This window comes from Astatotilapia calliptera, chromosome 8 (assembly GCF_964374335.1).
Source record: "Astatotilapia calliptera chromosome 8, fAstCal68.1, whole genome shotgun sequence".
Taxonomy (NCBI): Eukaryota; Metazoa; Chordata; class Actinopteri; order Cichliformes; family Cichlidae; genus Astatotilapia; species Astatotilapia calliptera.
The window spans coordinates 25,315,705-25,339,508 of NC_137429.1; the positions used below are offsets into that span (position 1 = coordinate 25,315,705).

The following is a 23,804-nucleotide window of genomic DNA, read 5'->3' on the forward strand; positions in this document are numbered from 1 at the left end:
CTGACAGGAAAATGTGACAGTTCACTCAGTCTCAACACTGTCACCACTTTGTGTGAACTGACAAATTCACAGGTTTTCAGTGGTACAGCAGATGTTGGCGGTGTTATTGATGAAACCTGAATCGTTTTCACCCTGATAACAGTTTAAAGTAGAAGCAGAGGTGGGAAGCAACAAAGTACAAACACTGATACTGTACTCGGCTCAGCAGCTTAGAACCAAAAGCTATATCAAAAACATTGACAGGTAAACTTATGTAACATGTTAACATAGGACCCTTTCTTTCATATAAGCTTTCCAATTCTTGCATCCATTAAATGTGGAGAGATAAGGCAAGACATCACAATTGCCTCCAACAGCTGCTGTTTTCATGTGAATTGCCTCTCACCCTCAGACCTTTCTCAACAGGGTTGAGGTCAGGGGAGTATGGGGCCACACCATGGGTTTCTCTCCTTTTATTCCCATAGTAGCCAATGCGACAGATGTTCTTTGCACCATGAGATGGTGCATTGTCATGCATGAAGATAATTTTGCTACGGAAGGCACAGTTCTTTTGGTACCATGGAAGAAAGTGGTCAGTCAGAAACTAAAGGTAACCAAATTACACTGTCGCAAATAACATTACATAATACATTTATGTAAATTGCCAAGGTCATTGTCACAGACCTTAAAGGTGCACATCCACATAGTAGTAAACCTCAAGAGTTCTGCATTTCTGCTCAAGTTAAAAATAATTTACATTTCTGTATTTTCACCATTCTTTAGTGCACACACAGTAAATTGACATAGCTACTGGCCACTATGAAGTTTGGTGTTTTGTAGGTTAAAATTCAGCTTATTTAAGGATATTATTTCATTATTAGGAACTATATCTTTGAGGTCCGTATCATTTTCATGTCATACCTATAAGCAATGAACTCACCACCCTTCCCTATTCAATTCAATACAATTCAATTTTATTTATATAGCGCCAAATCACAACAAAAGTCGCCTCAAGGCGCTTCATAGATACAGAGAAAAACCCAACAATCATATGACCCCCTATGAGCAAGCACTTTGGCGACAGTGGGAAGGAAAAACTCCCTTTTAACAGGAAGAAACCTCCAGCAGAACCAGGCTCAGGGAGGGGCGGCCATCTGCTGCGACCGGTTGGGGTAAGAGAAGGAAAACAGGATAAAGACATGCTGTGGAAGAGAGACAGAGATTAATAACAGATATGATTCGATGCAGAGAGGTCTATTAACACATAGTGAGTGAGTAAAGGTGACTGGAAAGGAAAAACTCAATGCATCATGGGAATCCCCGGCAGCCTACGTCTATTTTTTTTTCTGCCTGTCCCATTTGGTTCTTTAGCCATCAGAATTGTTGTCTGAAGACCAACAAGGATACCCAATGGATTTACTTTGCCAAGTGGATCATCGTGGCATTGCCGTATTGGTCCATTTGGTCGATCTTTGTTTTTATTATTTATTATATTTTATTTTCAGATGTTACAGACGGGAGAGACATGAGTGAGGGATAGGAAAGGGAGAAAGAAAGAGGAAGGAAAGGAAAAACAGAAGGGGAGAGGGACAGTGAGAAAGGGGGGGAGAAAAAAAAATCTCCTGGATCACCTGTTGAGAGAAGAATAGAAAACAAGCAAAAAAGACAAAAAAAAACCAAAGCAACATACTAAACACAACACCATCGAATTAATCTAGCTAAGTGTAAACAGCAGTAAATACTAAATATTCAATGTTGTTGTGCAGCACGCAGGACAGATGTGCTTCGGAGTAGCAGCTAGGAAAGGTGTAATTTGGGTCTACGAGCAGTGAACACCCGTGTGCATACCTGTGTGGATCAGCGCGCTTGTATTCCAAAGGTTTCTCCATGTAACGATCTGCTAGGGAGTGTGGGGGGGCCACAGCCCCGTCCTCCAGGGTGTGAAGCAGGTATGGAGGAGATCAAAACTCCAGACATCCAGAGGCGCCCAGAACACAAGAGACCAAGGAAGACCAACAGAGGGGCAGCCGCGCCACTGTTCCAGTAAGAGCTGAGGAGAGTCCCAGATGAGGGTTCACTCAGCAGCCGCGGAGCAGAAGCCAGGGGGAGTTGCAGTGACGCGCCCATGAGCTCCGCCGGCCGCCAGCTGTGCCTGAGTGACCGAGCCCCAGGCCGAAAGGCCGGGGGCACCCCACCTCCGAAGGGGCCCGAGCGAGCCCCACGCTCCAGGCCCCGATAAGCGGCCGCCAAGGAGTGAGCCGGTGTGTACCTGGACGCCCACCCCCAAACACAAAGAACCACCAACGCACCGACACCTGAGGGAGTCCGCCACTGGCAGGGGAAGTGGTGGTGGGTGGAGATAGGCCTCCAAACCTTGGAGGGCCTGAGGTGTCCCCAGAGAGGTGGCATCTGATACCCAACCTGACATATAGGCACAGACATACAGGCACACACAGACACAAACATCCATTCCCCCCCTCATGCTCTCATATGCACTCACTCCACACTCAACCAACGTGGAGACAGACATAAAGAGACGCTGTACACACGATCACACTCCCCAAGCGTACTCTACGAACCGGGTCTAGGTACCCTTGCCCCTGGAGGGGGCCTACGTCTATTGCAGCATAACTAAGGGAGGACTCAGGGTCACCTGGTCCAGCCCTAACTATATGCTTTAGCAAAAAGGAAAGTTTTAAGCCTAATCTTGAAAGTAGAGTTAGTGTCTGTCTCCAAACTGGAAGCTGGTTCCACAGAAGAGGGGCCTGAAAACTGAAGGCTCTCCCTCCCATTCTACTTTTAAATACTCTAGGAACAACAAGTAGGCCTGCAGAGCGAGAGCGAAGTGCTCTAATAGGGTGATCTGGTACTACAAGGTCATTAAGATAAGATGGGGCCTGATTATTTAAGACCTTGTATGTGAGGAGCAGGATTTTGAATTCAATTCTGGATTTAACAGGAAGCCAATGAAGGGAAGCCAAAACAGGAGAAATCTGCTCTCTCTTTCTAGTCCCTGTCAGGACTCTTACTGCAGCATTTTGGATCAGCTGAAGACTTTTCAGCGAGTTTTTAGGACTTCCTGAAAATAATGAATTACAGTAGTCCAGCCTGGAAGTAATAAATGCATGAACTAGTTTTTCAGCGTCACTCTGAGACAGGATATTTCTAACTTTAGAGATGTTGCGCAAATGGAAGAACGCAATCTTACATATTTGTTTAATATGTGCATTAAAGGACATGTCCTGGTCAAAAATGACTCCAAGTGATAGGTTTATGCTACAAACCTATTCGCTGGAACGTTAAGGACAATCTGCTACGCAGCAAAAAGCAAGACTCAAGGCACCAAAGTTCTCTGGTTACTCATGCATGAGGGAGACCTGGCTGGAGCCAAGCGTCGTTCCACCACTTGACCACTGTCAGACTCTCAGCCAGGTTTCCCCACAGCACTCCTTTTATTGTGGTTACATGAATATGCATAGGGTCATTAACATATAACATCTTACATAGGTATACATGTGAACAAAGAATACTGTGTGTGTGTGTGTGCGCGCTGATCAAAGGGTCAAACATCCTTGGTCAGGAGGAGGGTAGACTAGACCCCCCCCGGTGAGGAAGTCCAGCAGTTCATCTAAACAGAAAAGCACTTAGACTAGAACAGACGTAGCTACGTTAATCCTACCATAAAACAATTAAGACAAGATGCGACCTCTTCCCGTGCTCCCAGGATGTAGGTGTGCATTCTAGTGTGGAATGCACACCAAGCCTCTGTAGCCTGTTAAAGATCACACAACTTATCACTACACAATTGATTATACACCTCTAAGCATCTATGGTTAAATATTTCTAAGCATAAATGACAATCAACAATACAAACTCTAACACCAAGGTTCCTCACAGCGTTACTGGAGGCCAAGGTAATGCCTTCCAGAGTACGAATCTGGTTAGATACCATATTTCTAAGATTTTCAGGGCCGAGTACAATAACCTCGGTTTTATCTGAATTAAGAAGCAGAAAGTTGGCAGCCATCCAGGTCTTTATGTCTTTAAGACATTCCTGCAGTTTAACTAATTGGTGTGTGTTATCTGGCTTCATGCACAGGTAGAGCTGGGTGTCATCTGCATAGCAGTGAAAATGTATGCTGTGTCTTCTAATGATGCTGCCTAAGGGAAGCATGTATAATGTAAACAGAATTGGTCCTAGCACTGAACCCTGTGGAACTCCATAATTAACCTCAGTGTGTGAAGAGGACTCTCTATTTACATGCACAAATTGGAGTCTATTAGATATGATACAAACCACTGCAGTGCAGTACCTGTAATACCTACAGCATGTTCTAATAGGATATTATGGTCAACAGTATTGAACGCTGCACTGAGGTCTAGCAGGACAAGCACAGAGATGAGTCCACTGTCAGAGGCCATAAGAAGATCATTTGTAACCTTCACTAAAGCGGTTTCTGTGCTGAACTCTGAAACCTGACTGAAACTCTTCCAATAAGCCATTCCTCTGCAGATGATCTGTTAGCTGTTTGACAACTACGCTTTCAAGGATGTTTGATATGAAAGGTTGGAGATTCGCCTATAATTAGCTAAGACTGCTGGGTCTAGAGATGGCTTTTTGAGTAAAGGTTTAACTACAGCCAGCTTGAAGGCCTGTGGTACATAGCCGATTATTAGAGATAGGTTGATCATATTTAAGATCGAAGAATGGCAGGACTTCTTTGAGCAGTTTTGTAGGAATGGGGTCTAAAAGACACGTTGATGGTTTGGGGGAGGCAATTATTGAAGTTAACTCAGAAAGATCTATTGGTGAAAAAGAGTATAACATCAATGGTACTAAAGTAGCTGTAGATATTACATCTGTGGGATGATTATTGGTAATTTTTTCTTTAATGATAAAAATGTTATTTGTGAAGTTCATGAAGTCATTACTGGTTAACGTTAAATGGATGGTTTGCTCAAAAGAGCTCTGACTTTCCCTCTGATTGTTCTTGGCATTTTGGTAAACTAGCTTTTTGTTGGGCTTTTTTTTTTAAATTAAAAAAAATATATATAAAACCACCCAGAGCTTACCACCTACGCAAATTATACCAATAATTTAGTTGTCTAGGATTACTATGGAAATGACTAAAATGTTAGAAATAGGTAAAGTACCTTAATCAGTGGACAAATAAACATATAACTTGAAGTTAAGAGTTTTATTCAAGAGCAAAGCAGTTTTCTTGCTATTGTGTCAGGACTGTGGAATTAGTGTAAGATTCCAAAGCCAAAGTCAAGTCTTCCAGCACCAACTTCAGCTGCTTCACATTTAGTGAACTGGAGTCACTCAGCAGGCCGCCCGCCGTGGCGTTGGAGTCACTCAGCAGGCCGCCCGCCGTGGCGTTGGAGTCACTCAGCAGGCCGCCCGCCGTGGCGTTGGAGTCACTCAGCAGGCCGCCCGCCGTGGCGTTGGAGTCACTCAGCAGGCCGCCCGCCGTGGCGTTGGAGTCACTCAGCAGGCCGCCCGCCGTGGCGTTGGAGTCACTCAGCAGGCCGCCCGCCGTGGCGTTGGAGTCACTCAGCAGGCCGCCCGCCGTGGCGTTGGAGTCACTCAGCAGGCCGCCCGCCGTGGCGTTGGAGTCACTCAGCAGGCCGCCCGCCGTGGCGTTGGAGTCACTCAGCAGGCCGCCCGCCGTGGCGTTGGAGTCACTCAGCAGGCCGCCCGCCGTGGCGTTGGAGTCACTCAGCAGGCCGCCCGCCGTGGCGTTGGAGTCACTCAGCAGGCCGCCCGCCGTGGCGTTGGAGTCACTCAGCAGGCCGCCCGCCGTGGCGTTGGAGTCACTCAGCAGGCCGCCCGCCGTGGCGTTGGAGTCACTCAGCAGGCCGCCCGCCGTGGCGTTGGAGTCACTCAGCAGGCCGCCCGCCGTGGCGTTGGAGTCACTCAGCAGGCCGCCCGCCGTGGCGTTGGAGTCACTCAGCAGGCCGCCCGCCGTGGCGTTGGAGTCACTCAGCAGGCCGCCCGCCGTGGCGTTGGAGTCACTCAGCAGGCCGCCCGCCGTGGCGTTGGAGTCACTCAGCAGGCCGCCCGCCGTGGCGTTGGAGTCACTCAGCAGGCCGCCCGCCGTGGCGTTGGAGTCACTCAGCAGGCCGCCCGCCGTGGCGTTGGAGTCACTCAGCAGGCCGCCCGCCGTGGCGTTGGAGTCACTCAGCAGGCCGCCCGCCGTGGCGTTGGAGTCACTCAGCAGGCCGCCCGCCGTGGCGTTGGAGTCACTCAGCAGGCCGCCCGCCGTGGCGTTGGAGTCACTCAGCAGGCCGCCCGCCGTGGCGTTGGAGTCACTCAGCAGGCCGCCCGCCGTGGCGTTGGAGTCACTCAGCAGGCCGCCCGCCGTGGCGTTGGAGTCACTCAGCAGGCCGCCCGCCGTGGCGTTGGAGTCACTCAGCAGGCCGCCCGCCGTGGCGTTGGAGTCACTCAGCAGGCCGCCCGCCGTGGCGTTGGAGTCACTCAGCAGGCCGCCCGCCGTGGCGTTGGAGTCACTCAGCAGGCCGCCCGCCGTGGCGTTGGAGTCACTCAGCAGGCCGCCCGCCGTGGCGTTGGAGTCACTCAGCAGGCCGCCCGCCGTGGCGTTGGAGTCACTCAGCAGGCCGCCCGCCGTGGCGTTGGAGTCACTCAGCAGGCCGCCCGCCGTGGCGTTGGAGTCACTCAGCAGGCCGCCCGCCGTGGCGTTGGAGTCACTCAGCAGGCCGCCCGCCGTGGCGTTGGAGTCACTCAGCAGGCCGCCCGCCGTGGCGTTGGAGTCACTCAGCAGGCCGCCCGCCGTGGCGTTGGAGTCACTCAGCAGGCCGCCCGCCGTGGCGTTGGAGTCACTCAGCAGGCCGCCCGCCGTGGCGTTGGAGTCACTCAGCAGGCCGCCCGCCGTGGCGTTGGAGTCACTCAGCAGGCCGCCCGCCGTGGCGTTGGAGTCACTCAGCAGGCCGCCCGCCGTGGCGTTGGAGTCACTCAGCAGGCCGCCCGCCGTGGCGTTGGAGTCACTCAGCAGGCCGCCCGCCGTGGCGTTGGAGTCACTCAGCAGGCCGCCCGCCGTGGCGTTGGAGTCACTCAGCAGGCCGCCCGCCGTGGCGTTGGAGTCACTCAGCAGGCCGCCCGCCGTGGCGTTGGAGTCACTCAGCAGGCCGCCCGCCGTGGCGTTGGAGTCACTCAGCAGGCCGCCCGCCGTGGCGTTGGAGTCACTCAGCAGGCCGCCCGCCGTGGCGTTGGAGTCACTCAGCAGGCCGCCCGCCGTGGCGTTGGAGTCACTCAGCAGGCCGCCCGCCGTGGCGTTGGAGTCACTCAGCAGGCCGCCCGCCGTGGCGTTGGAGTCACTCAGCAGGCCGCCCGCCGTGGCGTTGGAGTCACTCAGCAGGCCGCCCGCCGTGGCGTTGGAGTCACTCAGCAGGCCGCCCGCCGTGGCGTTGGAGTCACTCAGCAGGCCGCCCGCCGTGGCGTTGGAGTCACTCAGCAGGCCGCCCGCCGTGGCGTTGGAGTCACTCAGCAGGCCGCCCGCCGTGGCGTTGGAGTCACTCAGCAGGCCGCCCGCCGTGGCGTTGGAGTCACTCAGCAGGCCGCCCGCCGTGGCGTTGGAGTCAGTCGGTTTGGAGAAACCTCCCTGGAAACCAACATTCTGACTGACTGCAGTTTTTCCCTTCACGGTTTTAACGTTGTTTGGCTTTTTCAAAGGCAATCCAGATTTCAAGTTTCCAACTGATGCTTCAGTATCCACTTCATTAGTTTCCTGTTGTACTGGAACAAAAATAAAAACAAAATTTAAAACAAAACCACAGACACTATTAAGATTTAGTCAAATCCACACCGAGCAACTGGTCCCAGACTTTGTGCCCTACATCACTTTTTGGTCATATGCAAGGATACTGTTGCATAAATATCTACATTACGTCAATGAACAATGTAGATAAGGATTTTTAAGTCAATTACAACACCACTGACCAAAGCCCTCATGCATGTGCCCCACACAAGTGTGCTGTCACATGCTTGTGAACTACTGGCAACAAACTACATAAAACTGGATCTTGCTTACCTTCATCAACATTTTGAGTCAATATTGACTGGAGCAGGGCAAGCGCTCTCTGTATTGAACCATCATTGGCTCCAAGACCTGTAAACACAACATTCTTATTATACAAAAGGTTTTCACATTGAGGGAAAGTTTATACTACAACCTTCAGCTGGTTTCCAAAGTTAACAAATATCTTCCTCCGAGTCCACACATACAGACAGTAACAGGTACTTACATAAGTGTCTATTTGAATTATGACCCTGTGTTTTATACTTTTAATTTGAAAACATTACACATAATATAACCATTAAACTCAACTGCTGGCAACAACCCAGTTCTTGACAATTTAAGCATTTCCCCCCCCCCTTCATTTTTCTTATTTAATAACTTCAAATCACATTGAGTAGTCTTGTCACAGGATACAAGACAAAAAAAAAATGAATACACTTAGTACAACATGCCCTGATAAGCTTTTGAAAATTTTGTGTTCTATACATTTTTCACTCTTTCAGATGAATGACAGGCATTTTAATCACCAACCATCTTGAAATGAATTTTGTAACCGTGTGCCCTCAAGCATAAATTAGAAGCCAGGGACCTTACCTGTCTTTTCCCTCTGCAGCACTTTATTCTGTCTGTGATTCAATCCACTGACTGCAAAACAGGAGGAACATGATTTACAATTAGCGCATTTCTGTTCATTCTTTATGCCGTTTGATGCCAAAAGAGATAACTTGCAATAGCTAAGTGATATTTCCAAATCTTTACACCAGAACCTTCTAGCAGTTCCAAGATCTTATCTTACAAAAATCTACTCCTAAGTTAATTAACATAAGTGTCAAACGAAGCAGAAAGAAGCTACAAAACCTCCAGCAAGCCAAACAGCCAGCAGACAAACGAGAATGGTCCGAACAGCTCCCATTGTTCCAGCAACCAAGCACAGATGGAAGTCACCTGTGAGGTTTAAAAAGGCCACTGTGCAGGCGTCACACCTGCAGCTCATCAGCTCCAATTATCTTACTTTGGAAGAAAAAGAGGAGCAAAGACGCACTCCACACCAGTTGCTGGCAGTAATGCACCATTTTGCTGTTTGCAACTGCCAAGAAATATTTTAAAAGAAGAAGAGCCGATAAGAAAAGGCAAGAAACTTTGCAGTCTTTCAGCTCATGATAGATCGTACAGGGTTCAGTTTAACTATAAAGATTAATACAGAGCAATGTGGAAATGCCAAGATAAGGAAACATCGGAACATCAATTATTGAAATTTATCTGAAGGGGATTAAAAATATGAAAACCACAAACTTTTGCAAATTTTCAAACATATGAGGGCATGTTGTACTTAAATATTTGTATTTTTTGTTCTGTTCTGATCAGACAGGCACGCAGAAGTTTTTAAACTGTAAGTGCAATCCATCTAAACTGGCAGTAAAGAGACATTTCACATAAGCAAACATGGGCAGCTATAATTGATAAGCATATGCAGGCAAATATGAGTCATAGCTATAATCAGATTCTACAAGCTTTTGTGCCCCACGCTCCCTCCCTTTTTTCCAATTCATTAAATATTCATTAGTACGTGAGGATCTGCCTAGCCCAGGAGCCATCGTCAATCTCCCATTGTTTGCTAGAAATGCTTAAAATGAAGATGTGGAGCTATGTGACATATTATATATGGTCTTTAACAAAGCAAACTATAAAGCAACACCAGTGCTGCTGAAATTTGCTTTATTTTTACAATCATGACATAAATATGACAAACATTGTCCACATAGTTGTTGACGTTTTCTCAAATATGCATGTGTTGCATAACCAGTACATTCCATAGTTGTGCTCTTTTCCATCTCTGTATCTTTCCAGCTAGCGTAGGGGCTGCCGGTATTTGACACGTTTCCTCATGTCTGCAGGGAGAAGATGCAGGAAAGCAAACCGTTAAACTCACATTTCCAGCTGTCACAAAAATCCTGGCCCAACTTAGATGAACGCGTTAGAGAGACGTGCAGGTTCCAGCATGTATTGTGTTGTTATGTGATGTGTCTTGTGTTGTGCACGGTATCTGTCACATACTGATCACACTGGCATTGGAAGAAGGCCAGACCCACAGGAGTCATGTTGTCCTGGTACTTTCCGTAGAAATCCACCGTCTTAAACGTGCGCTGCACCAGTGAATGGCTGTGTGGAGAGACGATACAGCAGCAGATGTTGGCGGTGTTATTGATGAAACCTGAATCGTTTTCACCCTGATAACAGTTTAAAGTAGAAGCAGAGGTGGGAAGCAACAAAGTACAAACACTGATACTGTACTCGGCTCAGCAGCTTAGAACCAAAAGCTATATCAAAAACATTGACAGGTAAACTTATGTAACATGTTAACATAGGACCCTTTCTTTCATATAAGCTTTCCAATTCTTGCATCCATTAAATGTGGAGAGATAAGGCAAGACATCACAATTGCCTCCAACAGCTGCTGTTTTCATGTGAATTGCCTCTCACCCTCAGACCTTTCTCAACAGGGTTGAGGTCAGGGGAGTATGGGGCCACACCATGGGTTTCTCACCTTTTATTCCCATAGTAGCCAATGCAACAGATGTTCTTTGCACCATGAGATGGTGCATTGTCATGCATGAAGATAACTTTGCTACGGAAGGGACAGTTCTTTTGGTACCATGGAAGAAAGTGGTCAGTCAGAAACTAAAGGTAACCAAATTACACTGTCGCAAATAACATTACATAATACATTTATTTAAATTGCCAAGGTCATTGTCACAGACCTTAAAGGTGCACATCCACATAGTAGTAAACCTCAAGAGTTCTGCATTTCTGCTCAAGTTAAAAATAATTTACATTTCTGTATTTTCACCATTCTTTAGTGCACACACAGTAAATTGACATAGCTACTGGCCACTATGAAGTTTGGTGTTTTGTAGGTTAAAATTCAGCTTATTTAAGGATATTATTTCATTATTAGGAACTATATCTTTGAGGTCCGTATCATTTTCATGTCATACCTATAAGCAATGAACTCACCACCCTTCCCTATTCAATTCAATACAATTCAATTTTATTTATATAGCGCCAAATCACAACAAAAGTCGCCTCAAGGCGCTTCATAGATACAGAGAAAAACCCAACAATCATATGACCCCCTATGAGCAAGCACTTTGGCGACAGTGGGAAGGAAAAACTCCCTTTTAACAGGAAGAAACCTCCAGCAGAACCAGGCTCAGGGAGGGGCGGCCATCTGCTGCGACCGGTTGAGGTTAGAGAAGGAAGACAGGATAAAAGACATGCTGTGGAAGAGAGACAGAGGTTAATAACAGATATGATTCGATGCAGAGAGGTCTATTAACACATAGTGAGTGAGTAAAGGTGACTGGAAAGGAAAAACTCAATGCATCATGGGAATCCCCGGCAGCCTACGTCTATTGCAGCATAACTAAGGTAGGATTCAGGGTCACCTGGTCCAGCCCTAACTATATGCTTTAGCAAAAAGGAAAGTTTTAAGCCTAATCTTGAAAGTAGAGTTAGTGTCTGTCTCCAAACTGGAAGCTGGTTCCACAGAAGAGGGGCCTGAAAACTGAAGGCCCTCCCTCCCATTCTACTTTTAAATACTCTAGGAACAACAAGTAGGCCTGCAGAGCGAGAGCGAAGTGCTCTAATAGGGTGATCTGGTACTACAAGGTCATTAAGATAAGATGGGGCCTGATTATTTAAGACCTTGTATGTGAGGAGCAGGATTTTGAATTCAATTCTGGATTTAACAGGAAGCCAATGAAGGGAAGCCAAAACAGGAGAAATCTGCTCTCTCTTTCTAGTCCCTGTCAGGACTCTTGCTGCAGCATTTTGGATCAGCTGAAGGCTTTTCAGCGAGTTTTTAGGAAATCCTGATAATAATGAATTACAGTAGTCCAGCCTGCAAGTAATAAATGCATGAACTAGTTTTTCAACGTCATTCTGAGACAGGATATTTCTAACTTTAGAGATGTTGCGCAAATGGAAGAACGCAGTCTTACATATTTGTTTAATATGTGCGTTGAAGGACATGTCCTGGTCAAAAATGACTCCAAGGTTCCTCACAGCGTTACTGGAGGCCAAGGTAATGCCATCCAGAGTAAGAATCTGATTAGATACTGTAAATGGCGTCGCTAGAAGTCTGACTATCCACACAGCTAAACATGAACCCAGGAACTCCAGACAATAGATGAGATTAGGGCTGCCACAAACGATTATTTTGATAGTCGACTAGTCACCGATTATTTATGCGATTAGTCGACTAATCAGATCATCATCCACTGGACGTAAAACTACAGCTTATTGCACCAGCAGCATCTGCTCTTATATAACTATCATTAGCTTACAGCTTTAAGCTTTTAAGGTGCTAACTAAAAATAAAGACAAGATGATAGTTTATTCAATTTTAATGAAATTTGCAGATTGTTTCGGTGAAGTTTAATAAACTCCTTGCTATCTAAAATATAACAGGACAACGGAGTATATTCTCCAGCAACTCACACTTCTGATAATCAGCTGTCTGCTTGACGTTTATTCAGCTGTGTAAAAACTATAACTTTAATCTCAGACAAACCGATTTACTCAGGAACAAATAAAATACTAAAAAATAAAAAAAAAAGCCAAACAACAACATTTTTAATTTATCTAAGTGACTCATATATATTTAACCTGAGTAGCGAAAGACGGCGGTGGGTTTGAAAACAATTTGCCGGGAGTCCGGTGTTCTCACCGCGCTAGCTATCGAGCTAGTGGGTAACAGACGTCTCCGAAAACGTCGGAGCGCTTTTGAAAATATGTGGTGTCCTGATAAACTGAGCCGATATTTGAGGTTTACACAGCTACATTCTCGGCTGAAAATATGTTAAACGTTTATTTTGTGACCCAGAAAGAATAATAAGAGTAATATTAAAACTAACTAGCTGCCGCCATTGTTGGAAACTGAGCTGGGCCGCGCTATGAATTCTGGGACACAGCTGCTTCTTCTTCTTCGGGGTTTAACGGCAGCTGGCATCCTTGTACATGCAGTGCTGCCATCTTCTGTTTCAGTCCGTTATTACACTCTTAAATCCTGCTACTTATTCCTGCGTCTTTTGGGATCTTACAAAGCTTCAAAGACGCGTCGACTATTAAATCAGTCGTCGACGATTTTGATAGTCGACGTAATCGTGACTGGTCGACAAATCGTGGCAGCCCTAGATGAGATCTTATGAAGTTTACTGGTTCTTTCATTTTGTGAAACTGTAACAATAAAGCATATGTGGAAATGTATATTACTCATCTGTACTGTTAACAACAACATGTGCCAATGACCTAACAATGCATTTGAGAAGCTAGCATGACGATTAGCACCGCTAATTAGCATTTGAACTGGCGATCTCATTTACATATGAATAGCACATAGAAAACTTGTTAACTGTAGTCCATCACACATAAAGACAACACTTGGAGTGTCTCATTGCCTTTTACCATTAAATACTTACAGACAATGCTTTAACAAACACCCAAAGAAGGACATGAATGTGGAGCAGCCATCTTGAACAGCATAGCAAGAAAACATGAACTTCATGTCTAACTCTTCTTCTACTGTCCCAAAATATCGACTTAAAGGGGCCACAGGGTGGCGCATTTACTAACATTTAAAACGTGAAATTAACTAAGCAGTAACATAACACTCCCCGCCTGGGATTATAACAATCCCACATTAAACGGTCAGTCACTAAACTTTTCGGGGGACAGCAGCAAAACCACTTCTGTTACAGGACGAGAGAAAGTCTTCTTATTGCCTGAGTGCGAAGTATTGGGGGAGGCAATTATTGAAGTTAACTCAGAAAGATCTATTGGTGAAAAAGAGTCTAACATCAATGGTACTAAAGTAGCTGTAGATAATATTACATCTGTGGGATGATTATTGGTAATTTTTTCTTTAATGATAAAAAAGTTATTTGTGAAGTTCATGAAGTCATTACTGGTTAACGTTAAATGGATGGTTTGCTCAAAAGAGCTCTGACTTTCCCTCTGATTGTTCTTGGCATTTTGGTAAACTAGCTTTTTGTTGGGCTTTTTTTTTTTAAATTAAAAAATATGCACCCAGAGCTTACCACCTACGCAAATTATAACAATAATTTAGTTGTCTAGGATTACTATGGAAATGACTAAAATGTTAGAAATAGGTAAAGTACCTTGATCAGTGGACAAATAAACACATAACTTGAAGTTAAGAGTTTTATTCAAGAGCAAAGCAGTTTTCTTGCTATTGTGTCAGGACTGTGGAATCAGTGTAAGATTCAAAAGCCAAAGTCAAGTCTTCCAGCACCAACTTCAGCTGCTTCACATTTAGTGAACTGGAGTCAGTCGGCAGGCCGCCCGCCGTGGCGTTGGAGTCAGTCGGCAGGCCGCCCGCCGTGGCGTTGGAGTCAGTCGGCAGGCCGCCCGCCGTGGCGTTGGAGTCAGTCGGCAGGCCGCCCGCCGTGGCGTTGGAGTCAGTCGGCAGGCCGCCCGCCGTGGCGTTGGAGTCAGTCGGCAGGCCGCCCGCCGTGGCGTTGGAGTCAGTCGGCAGGCCGCCCGCCGTGGCGTTGGAGTCAGTCGGCAGGCCGCCCGCCGTGGCGTTGGAGTCAGTCGGCAGGCCGCCCGCCGTGGCGTTGGAGTCAGTCGGCAGGCCGCCCGCCGTGGCGTTGGAGTCAGTCGGCAGGCCGCCCGCCGTGGCGTTGGAGTCAGTCGGCAGGCCGCCCGCCGTGGCGTTGGAGTCAGTCGGCAGGCCGCCCGCCGTGGCGTTGGAGTCAGTCGGCAGGCCGCCCGCCGTGGCGTTGGAGTCAGTCGGCAGGCCGCCCGCCGTGGCGTTGGAGTCAGTCGGCAGGCCGCCCGCCGTGGCGTTGGAGTCAGTCGGCAGGCCGCCCGCCGTGGCGTTGGAGTCAGTCGGCAGGCCGCCCGCCGTGGCGTTGGAGTCAGTCGGCAGGCCGCCCGCCGTGGCGTTGGAGTCAGTCGGCAGGCCGCCCGCCGTGGCGTTGGAGTCAGTCGGCAGGCCGCCCGCCGTGGCGTTGGAGTCAGTCGGCAGGCCGCCCGCCGTGGCGTTGGAGTCAGTCGGCAGGCCGCCCGCCGTGGCGTTGGAGTCAGTCGGCAGGCCGCCCGCCGTGGCGTTGGAGTCAGTCGGCAGGCCGCCCGCCGTGGCGTTGGAGTCAGTCGGCAGGCCGCCCGCCGTGGCGTTGGAGTCAGTCGGCAGGCCGCCCGCCGTGGCGTTGGAGTCAGTCGGCAGGCCGCCCGCCGTGGCGTTGGAGTCAGTCGGCAGGCCGCCCGCCGTGGCGTTGGAGTCAGTCGGCAGGCCGCCCGCCGTGGCGTTGGAGTCAGTCGGCAGGCCGCCCGCCGTGGCGTTGGAGTCAGTCGGCAGGCCGCCCGCCGTGGCGTTGGAGTCAGTCGGCAGGCCGCCCGCCGTGGCGTTGGAGTCAGTCGGCAGGCCGCCCGCCGTGGCGTTGGAGTCAGTCGGCAGGCCGCCCGCCGTGGCGTTGGAGTCAGTCGGCAGGCCGCCCGCCGTGGCGTTGGAGTCAGTCGGCAGGCCGCCCGCCGTGGCGTTGGAGTCAGTCGGCAGGCCGCCCGCCGTGGCGTTGGAGTCAGTCGGCAGGCCGCCCGCCGTGGCGTTGGAGTCAGTCGGCAGGCCGCCCGCCGTGGCGTTGGAGTCAGTCGGCAGGCCGCCCGCCGTGGCGTTGGAGTCAGTCGGCAGGCCGCCCGCCGTGGCGTTGGAGTCAGTCGGCAGGCCGCCCGCCGTGGCGTTGGAGTCAGTCGGTTTGGAGAAACCTCCCTGGAAACCAACATTCTGACTGACTGCAGTTTTTCCCTTCACGGTTTTAACGTTGTTTGGCTTTTTCAAAGGCAATCCAGATTTCAAGTTTCCAACTGATGCTTCAGTATCCACTTCATTAGTTTCCTGTTGTACTGGAACAAAAATAAAAACAAAATTTAAAACAAAACCACAGACACTATTAAGATTTAGTCAAATCCACACCGAGCAACTGGTCCCAGACTTTGTGCCCTACATCACTTTTTGGTCATATGCAAGGATACTGTTGCATAAATGTCTACATCATGTCCTTGAACAATGTAGATAAGGATTTTTAAGTCAATTACAACACCACTGACCAAAGCCCTCATGCATGTGCCAGTAACAGGTACTTACATAAGTGTCTATTTGAATTATGACCCTGTGTTTTATACTTTTAATTTGAAAACATTACACATAATATAACCATTAAACTTAACTGCTGGCAACAACCCAGTTCTTGACAATTTAAGCATTCCCCCCCTTCATTTTTCTTATTTAATAACTTCAAATCACATTGAGTAGTCTTGTCACAGGATACAAGACAAAAAAAATGAATACACTTAGTACAACATGCCCTGATAAGCTTTTGAAAATTGTGTTCTATACATTTTTCACTCTTTCAGATGAATGACAGGCATTTTAATCACCAACCATCTTGAAATGAATTTTGTAACCGTGTGCCCTCAAGCATAAATTAGAAGCCAGGGACCTTACCTGTCTTTTCCCTCTGCAGCACTTTATTCTGTCTGTGATTCAATCCACTGACTGCAAAACAGGAGGAACATGATTTACAATTAGCATGTTTCTGTTCATTCTTTATGCCGTTTGATGCCAAAAGAGATAACTTGCAATAGCTAAGTGATATTTCCGAATCTTTACACCAGAACCTTCTAGCAGTTCCAAGATCTTATCTTACAAAAATCTACTCCTAAGTTAATTAACATAAGTGTCAAACGAAGCAGAAAGAAGCTACAAAACCTCCAGCAAGCCAAACAGCCAGCAGACAACCGAGAATGGTCCGAACAGCTCCCATTGTTCCAGCAACCAAGCACAGATGGAAGTCACCTGTGAGGTTTAAAAAGGCCACTGTGCAGGCGTCACACCTGCAGCTCATCAGCTCCAATTATCTTGCTTTGGAAGAAAAAGAGGAGCAAAGACGCACTCCACACCAGTTGCTGGCAGTAATGCACCATTTTGCTGTTTGCAACTGCCAAGAAATATTTTTAAAGAAGAAGAGCCGATAAGAAAAGGCAAGAAACTTTGCAGTCTTTCAGCTCATGATAGATCGTACAGGGTTCAGTTTAACTATAAAGATTAATACAGAGCAATGTGGAAATGCCAAGATAAGGAAACATCGGAACATCAATTATTGAAATTTATCTGAAGGGGATTAAAAATATGAAAACCACAAACTTTTGCAAATTTTCAAACATATGAGGGCATGTTGTACTTAAATATTTGTATTTTTTGTTCTGTTCTGATCAGACAGGCACGCAGAAGTTTTTAAACTGTAAGTGCAATCCATCTAAACTGGCAGTAAAGAGACATTTCACATAAGCAAACATGGGCAGCTATAATTGATAAGCATATGCAGGCAAATATGAGTCATAGCTATAATCAGATTCTACAAGCTTTTGTGCCCCACGCTCCCTCCCTTTTTTCCAATTCATTAAATATTCATTAGTACGTGAGGATCTGCCTAGCCCAGGAGCCATCGTCAATCTCCCATTGTTTGCTAGAAATGCTTAAAATGAAGATGTGGAGCTATGTGACATATTATATATGGTCTTTAACAAAGCAAACTATAAAGCAACACCAGTGCTGCTGAAATTTGCTTTATTTTTACAATCATGACATAAATATGACAAACATTGTCCACATAGTTGTTGACGTTTTCTCAAATATGCATGTGTTGCATAACCAGTACATTCCATAGTTGTGCTCTTTTCCATCTCTGTATCTTTCCAGCTAGCGTAGGGGCTGCCGGTATTTGACACGTTTCCTCATGTCTGCAGGGAGAAGATGCAGGAAAGCAAACCGTTAAACTCACATTTCCAGCTGTCACAAAAATCCTGGCCCAACTTAGATGAACGCGTTAGAGAGACGTGCAGGTTCCAGCATGTATTGTGTTGTTATGTGATGTGTCTTGTGTTGTGCACGGTATCTGTCACATACTGATCACACTGGCATTGGAAGAAGGCCAGACCCACAGGAGTCATGTTGTCCTGGTACTTTCCGTAGAAATCCACCGTCTTAAACGTGCGCTGCACCAGTGAATGGCTGTGTGGAGAGACGATACATGCTCAGTGCGTTTTTAGTTATCACACAGATTAACAGTTATGTGCCCACTCAATGCACGCTTTAATCCGGGAGGTGTTTAGAGTATTTGTGGTAAATCGACTTAAAGTCAACATGTCAAGACAATTGATTTTATTTGTTTAGTAATATTCACAGAAGAGAGAGGTTATATTTAGAGGTAAGGACTACTCTGCAAGATTTAATAAACTGAAAATGGAAAGCCGATCTGTAAAGTCCTTATTCGTAAATCAGGTATTGGATCTGTATGATTCAAGGTTCACTTTGACAGCAAATTTTCATTTAATTATATTGATAGTCTACTATGACATTTAGTCATAATTTAGGTATCTCGATTCTTTTAGTTTAGTGTAGTTTTAGTGGACCAATTCACACTGATGTGAAGGTTTTTTTCATATTGTGAAATGTCCTGAAAAACAGGTTTCATGAATCTACTTGGCAATTTAATATAGGATAAACAGGTTAGCTTGCCCTGAAGTTACAGTAATGTATTTTGCTGGACGGGTACGATATACACATTTTAGAAGCCATCTGAAGTCTTGCATGGGTCCTCAAAATTGTTCCCAACTTTTCCTGTTGCTGTGTCAGGGCTGTGGATACAGTGGAGTTTCAAGTGCAAGTTGGCGCATTAAGCAACGTGTCAGTTTAATAATCTGAGGTTGATGCTCACCCGAGGCATGTTTCATTTAGTTTATAGATGCTTCCCTTAGGTTGTATCATTATATGATGACCCACATTAATGAGTTAAACTGGAGAAATCTCTTAAAGACATAAATGATCAGGTGATCTCTAATTTCCTGCTTCTTACTGAATGTATTACTCGGCCCTAAAAATATAACCTGATACTTAAACTGGATTGCATCACCTTGGCCTTCACAGCAGCACTATGAAGCCACGTGTAACCCTGGTAAGATTTACAGCAATCAGAAGTACAGGGTTCTTTGAATGCATCGTAGTCCTTGTCTGATAGTTTAATTTCCGGGCTTGCCCTGAAGGCACCATCTGCAGCTCCGTGCGCGTGAAGGTGTGGTGTAGAGGAAAAAGGACGGCAAGGAAAAACTCCATGCTGCCGCGGAGCACGGTTTTTTCCAGTTGAAAGAGAGGAAAGAGGTTTAATTAACATTTGTGAGAGAGCTGTCGTTAGCGGTGAACCACAGACGGGTACCTACCTGAAAGGAGCCGGAGTATTTCTTCGAACTTTTTTGAACTATTCTGGTGAGTTAGCCTAGCTCACTTAGCACCGCTATTGCAGTTCAATGCACTGGAAAAAAATAACTAACCAGTCAGAATAGTAGTAAATGTGTTTAATGATGTTTAAGATGTGTTTTCATAGTATTGCAATGTTGTGACAGTTTTGTTTATTATGAGTGTCTAATGTTTTTACTTTCTTGGGCCTGCTAGTTCAGCCGCGGCCAGCTAAGTGGTTATGCGCAGTTCACGTGCAATAGCTGTGCTGTTACTGTAACTGCGGGTGATGCACAGTAATACCGGTGTATTTACTTTTAATGTGTCACAAGATGCAGATTTATTTTAATATTTCAAAAGAACCAAGGACATTAGGAACAAGGACATTTAAGGAATGTGGACATCTAACATTCTGCGTATTTGTGTGCAGACTGGTTTTTTTTTTGAGGTACAGTTCCATGGGTGCCAAGTGAGGAGCTGGTATCGTGGGTCTAAGACACTGTTGCTGCTGTGGAGGCCTTCTCTGTGTCAGGACGCCGACACGTTGATGCCTGCCGTACCAGGAGGGCGGTAGGGAAAAAAACAAAAGGAAGCCCACCTGAGAGATACCTTATCATTTTCTTTGCTACTTTTTCTCCGCCTGAGATTCAGGTCGTTTTCAGTTCTTAACCCAGGACAGTGGGTAACTGAATAAACTGACACCATAAGGAACTGGACACTCACATGCTATTTTCTTTTCTTTTTCCTTTTCTTTGGGGTGTTGAAATATTGTGTTTCTTGTCTTACATCTATTTTGATTGTTTCAATTATTTTTGTGATGCATTTGAGATGGTTACTGCATTTGAAGGTATCCCTACATTGAGGATGAGCAAAGGGAACTGATCCAAAAGGAAATATATAAAGCAAACTTTGTTTCATAAACCTGTGGTCGTGCGTGTTATGTGGGTTGGAAGTCTCATTGCTCTTACAGAGTTGCTACCGCCAATCTCCTTCCCAAACCTAGATTCGGATATTGTAGACATTGCACTTGGGCGAGCAGTATAGATCATCTCTTTATAGATAGAGGGACACACGTCCAGGTTACATAAAAAGTGGCGAGCCAGCCAGGAGATTGGTTAATAGTAGCTTTCTGATCTTCCACCCCACACTACGCACGTTTGAGATTTTTGAGATTTGTTCCACTGAGTCAGGTATGGATATTTGCAATCGTTTTGAGGTTAATGGTCAAAACTCCCTGTATGTAACAGGTATAGGACCAGAATACACAGATGAGGAAATAACTGCTGTGTTCAAAGTTAATGGAGATATTTCTAAATTAGTGAGGATCCCTGACGAATCAGGACAACCAGAGGGTAGAGCCCTGGTCCAGTATGCATCTGACAGGTCTATCTCTAGAATCGACCCCATTACTTTGGGTACCGTACCAAGTCCAAAGGACCCAGCTGTGATGTGGTTTGCGAGGACCATTAGAGATGTTTGTCAGGAAGTGGTGGGGAGGGAGATAGCTTGCAGATACCTGGACGAACTAAAGTCTGTCGCAGGCAGTGGCAGGAAAGGTTTCTTGAATGTGCTTCAGGAGGAACTGCATGGGAACCAGGGCACATCACATGACGTACACAGTAATGCTACACAGCCCTATGCAGCTCAAAATGCTAACACACCTAATAATGATCAAAATGAGCCTGCAGAGCCCACACATGTTTATAGTGCATCTGCTAGTTTACCAACGAGCCCAGTCCACATCAGTGAGGATGTTTTTAACCCCCCCCAGATCCAGAGAGTGATTGTGGAGCATGTCATCCGAAGTGAGTCCACCACTTCACCATCCCCACAAATAAGGTTGCGCACCTTCTCTGGGCGGATGCCAAGGCCAAACGGTGAGGTGGACTACGAAACATGGCACACCCAAGTTGATCTTCTCCTTAACGATCCTTCCTTGAATGATGCTCACAAGGTGAGAAGGATTCTTGAGAGCTTGCTGAGTCCAGCAGCTGATGTTGTGAAGCCTCTTGGCATCTCTTCACCACCAAGTGTCTACATCACTCAACTTGACTCTGCTTTTGGTGTTGTGGAGGATGGAGAGGAGTTGTTTGCGGCATTTCTCGGCTCTAACCAAGATAGTGGAGAGAAGCCATCAGCATACTTGAACAGGCTCCATAGCCTCCTCACAAGAGCAATTTCTAGAGGGGGAGCCTCAGCTGGAAATTCCAATGATCATTTGCTCAGACAGTTTTGTAGGGGCTGTTGGGATCAGAGCATCATCATCGGCTTACAGTTAGAGTGCAAAAAGGGAAATCCACCAACATTTCCTGAATTCCTCCTCATGCTGAGAACTGAGGAAGACCGCCGTTCCACAAAGCTAGATAGGATGAAAAAGCATTTAGGTGCTTCGAAAGCTAACATGTATGCCCACCATGTTTTTGATATGCCCTCTTATGACTGTGAGCCTGTCCCACTGACTAACTCAAAGCCGAATGAGACATCAAAGCTTGAAAAGAAAGTAAACGAGCTAACTAAACAGTTGGAAAAGCTAAACAAAAAGCCACCGAGCCTCACTCATGATAGTAATCCTCCCCTAGTGGTAAAAGCAAAGCGAGATGAAACCTCTGATATTGAGAACAAGATAGCTGAACTGACAAAGCAAGTTGAAAAACTAGCACAAAATCAGAGAGAGAGTACTGAAAAGACCGACTGCTTTGCAATCAGTAGTAGTAACATGAAGAGGGGCCTTAAGGTGCCTGGAATGCCGAGGCCGTGGTTTTGTTTTAAGTGTGGGGAAGACAACCACATTGCTGCTCACTGCTCCAATGAACCCAACCCCGCACTGGTTCGCAAGAAAAATGCAGAACTCCGGGAGAGGCAGGATAAGCTTTTAGCTCAGCAGGCTGCTTCCCCATTCACTTTAAACTAGTAGCAGCTCCTGTTGTGGGACGTCCAGGAGCTGCAGTTGATGATAACCCCTGTCCCAACAGATCAGTTGATGGTGCTGGAACACAGAAGAAAGTCATAACCCACACAATGACTGAAACCTACCGTTGCACAGAGCGATCTATACCTGCAGGGCTTGTAGGTCCTCGTTGTGCGGCTTCTGTCTTTCTTGAGGGTGTACAGTGTGAGTCCATAATGGACACCGGCTCACAAGTTACAACAGTGTCCGAGTGTTTCCATAAGAACCATCTGTCTCACTTACCTATACATCCAATTCATGCCCTTCTTGAAATCGAAGGAGCAGGTGGACAGCAGGTCCCCTATCTTGGTTACATAGAAGCGCGTGTCACTTTCCCGCTGTCTGTTCCTGGCAGGAAAGAGGAGCTAGTCGTGTTAGCACTTGTGGTGCCAGAGTGTCAGTTCAACAGCAGGACCCCCCTGTTGATTGGTACCAATGTGTTATTACGACTTTATGAACAAGTACTTGAACGGGATGGTCCAGAGGTTGTTTGCAAACTCTTCTCTAGAGATTTTGCAGTGATCTTCCAGCATATTGCCCAGATCCATGACCTCAACAACCATGCTCATCCTGTCAGGTTACATGGTGGAAACCCCATCACCATCCCTGCAAAACAAAAGTGCTGCATCACAGGTGATGTCAGGTTGAAAAGGAACAGTCAGACCACATTTGTGCTTGAACCCAATGAACATCACAGGTTGCCAGGTGGCGTGTTCCTTGAAGCTGCTCTGATGGACATTCCATTTAAGTCTAGCTGCAAGGTCCCGGTCGTCCTGCGCAATCTTAATGACCATGATGTTACGCTGCAGCGAAAATGCATCATTGCTCAAATATGTGCAGCTCAGCAGGTCACATCACTTGGACCAGTGAAAGGTGACTCTCATCACAATAAGCCTGACAGTGACAACCTCGAGTTCAATCTTGATGATTCACCAATATCTGAACAATGGAAAGATCGTATCACCACCAAGCTTAGATCTATTCCAGAAGTCTTTGCTGTGGATGACCTGTCATATGGTCACACCACTGCAGTGAAACATCACATCAGGCTACATGACGAGACTCCTTTTAAGGAGAGGCCAAGGCCTATTCATCCCAGTGACAGGGAGGCAGTCAAGGAGCATCTTAAAGAACTGCTTGATGCAGGAATCATTAAAGAGTCACAGAGCCCTTTTGCATCCCCAGTGGTCTTGGTCCGGAAGAAGAATGGTTCTATCAGGTTATGCATTGACTACAGGAAGCTAAATGCTCGAACCATCAGAGATGCATACGCTCTTCCGAACATTGAGGAGACCTTTGCTGCCCTTAGCGGTGCTAAATGGTTCTCCGTCATGGACCTTAAATCTGGTTATTACCAGGTTGAGATGGCCGAAGAAGACAAGCCTAAAACCGCTTTCACGTGTCCCCTCGGCTTCTTTGAATTCAATCGCATGCCTCAGGGTGTCACGAACGCACCAAGCACTTTTCAGCGCCTTATGGAAAGGTGTGTCGGTGACTTGCATCTCAATGAGGTATTGGTGTTTCTGGA

At 46.7% G+C, this 23,804-nt stretch overlaps 1 protein-coding gene and 1 long non-coding RNA gene across 2 annotated transcripts; one reads left to right on the forward strand and one right to left on the reverse strand.

Moving 5' to 3' along the window:
* Positions 1 to 66: 66 nt before the first annotated feature.
* On the reverse strand, positions 67 to 8,983 carry LOC113027673 (uncharacterized). Its single transcript, XM_026177337.2, has 6 exons — positions 8,877 to 8,983; positions 8,613 to 8,663; positions 8,031 to 8,108; positions 7,368 to 7,735; positions 386 to 547; positions 67 to 132 (listed from the first exon to the last, which is right to left on the reverse strand). Exons 1-6 carry the CDS (start codon positions 8,929 to 8,931, stop codon positions 67 to 69), a joined length of 780 nt encoding a protein of 259 aa, XP_026033122.2. The 5' UTR covers positions 8,932 to 8,983.
* A 10,058-nt stretch (positions 8,984 to 19,041) lies between these two features.
* On the forward strand, positions 19,042 to 20,250 carry LOC145430470 (uncharacterized). Its single transcript, XR_013911046.1, has 2 exons — positions 19,042 to 19,359; positions 19,760 to 20,250. It is a non-coding gene; the product is annotated as an uncharacterized LOC145430470 (long non-coding RNA).
* Positions 20,251 to 23,804: the final 3,554 nt, after the last annotated feature.

What these genes read in the sequence shown, in the direction of transcription:
- LOC113027673 (XM_026177337.2), bottom strand. Translation starts at nt 8,931, where the DNA reads ATGGGAGCTGTTCGGACCATTCTCGTTTGTCTGCTGGCTGTTTGGCTT. An exon ending in TGAGTGACTCCAACGCCACG is followed by an intron (nt 548 to 7,367) that starts GCGGGCGGCCTG and finishes TGGTACCAAAAG; the next exon opens with AACTGTGCCTTCCGTAGCAA. An exon ending in CTGTTGAGAAAGGTCTGAGG is followed by an intron (nt 133 to 385) that starts GTGAGAGGCAAT and finishes AACTGTTATCAG; the next exon opens with GGTGAAAACGATTCAGGTTT.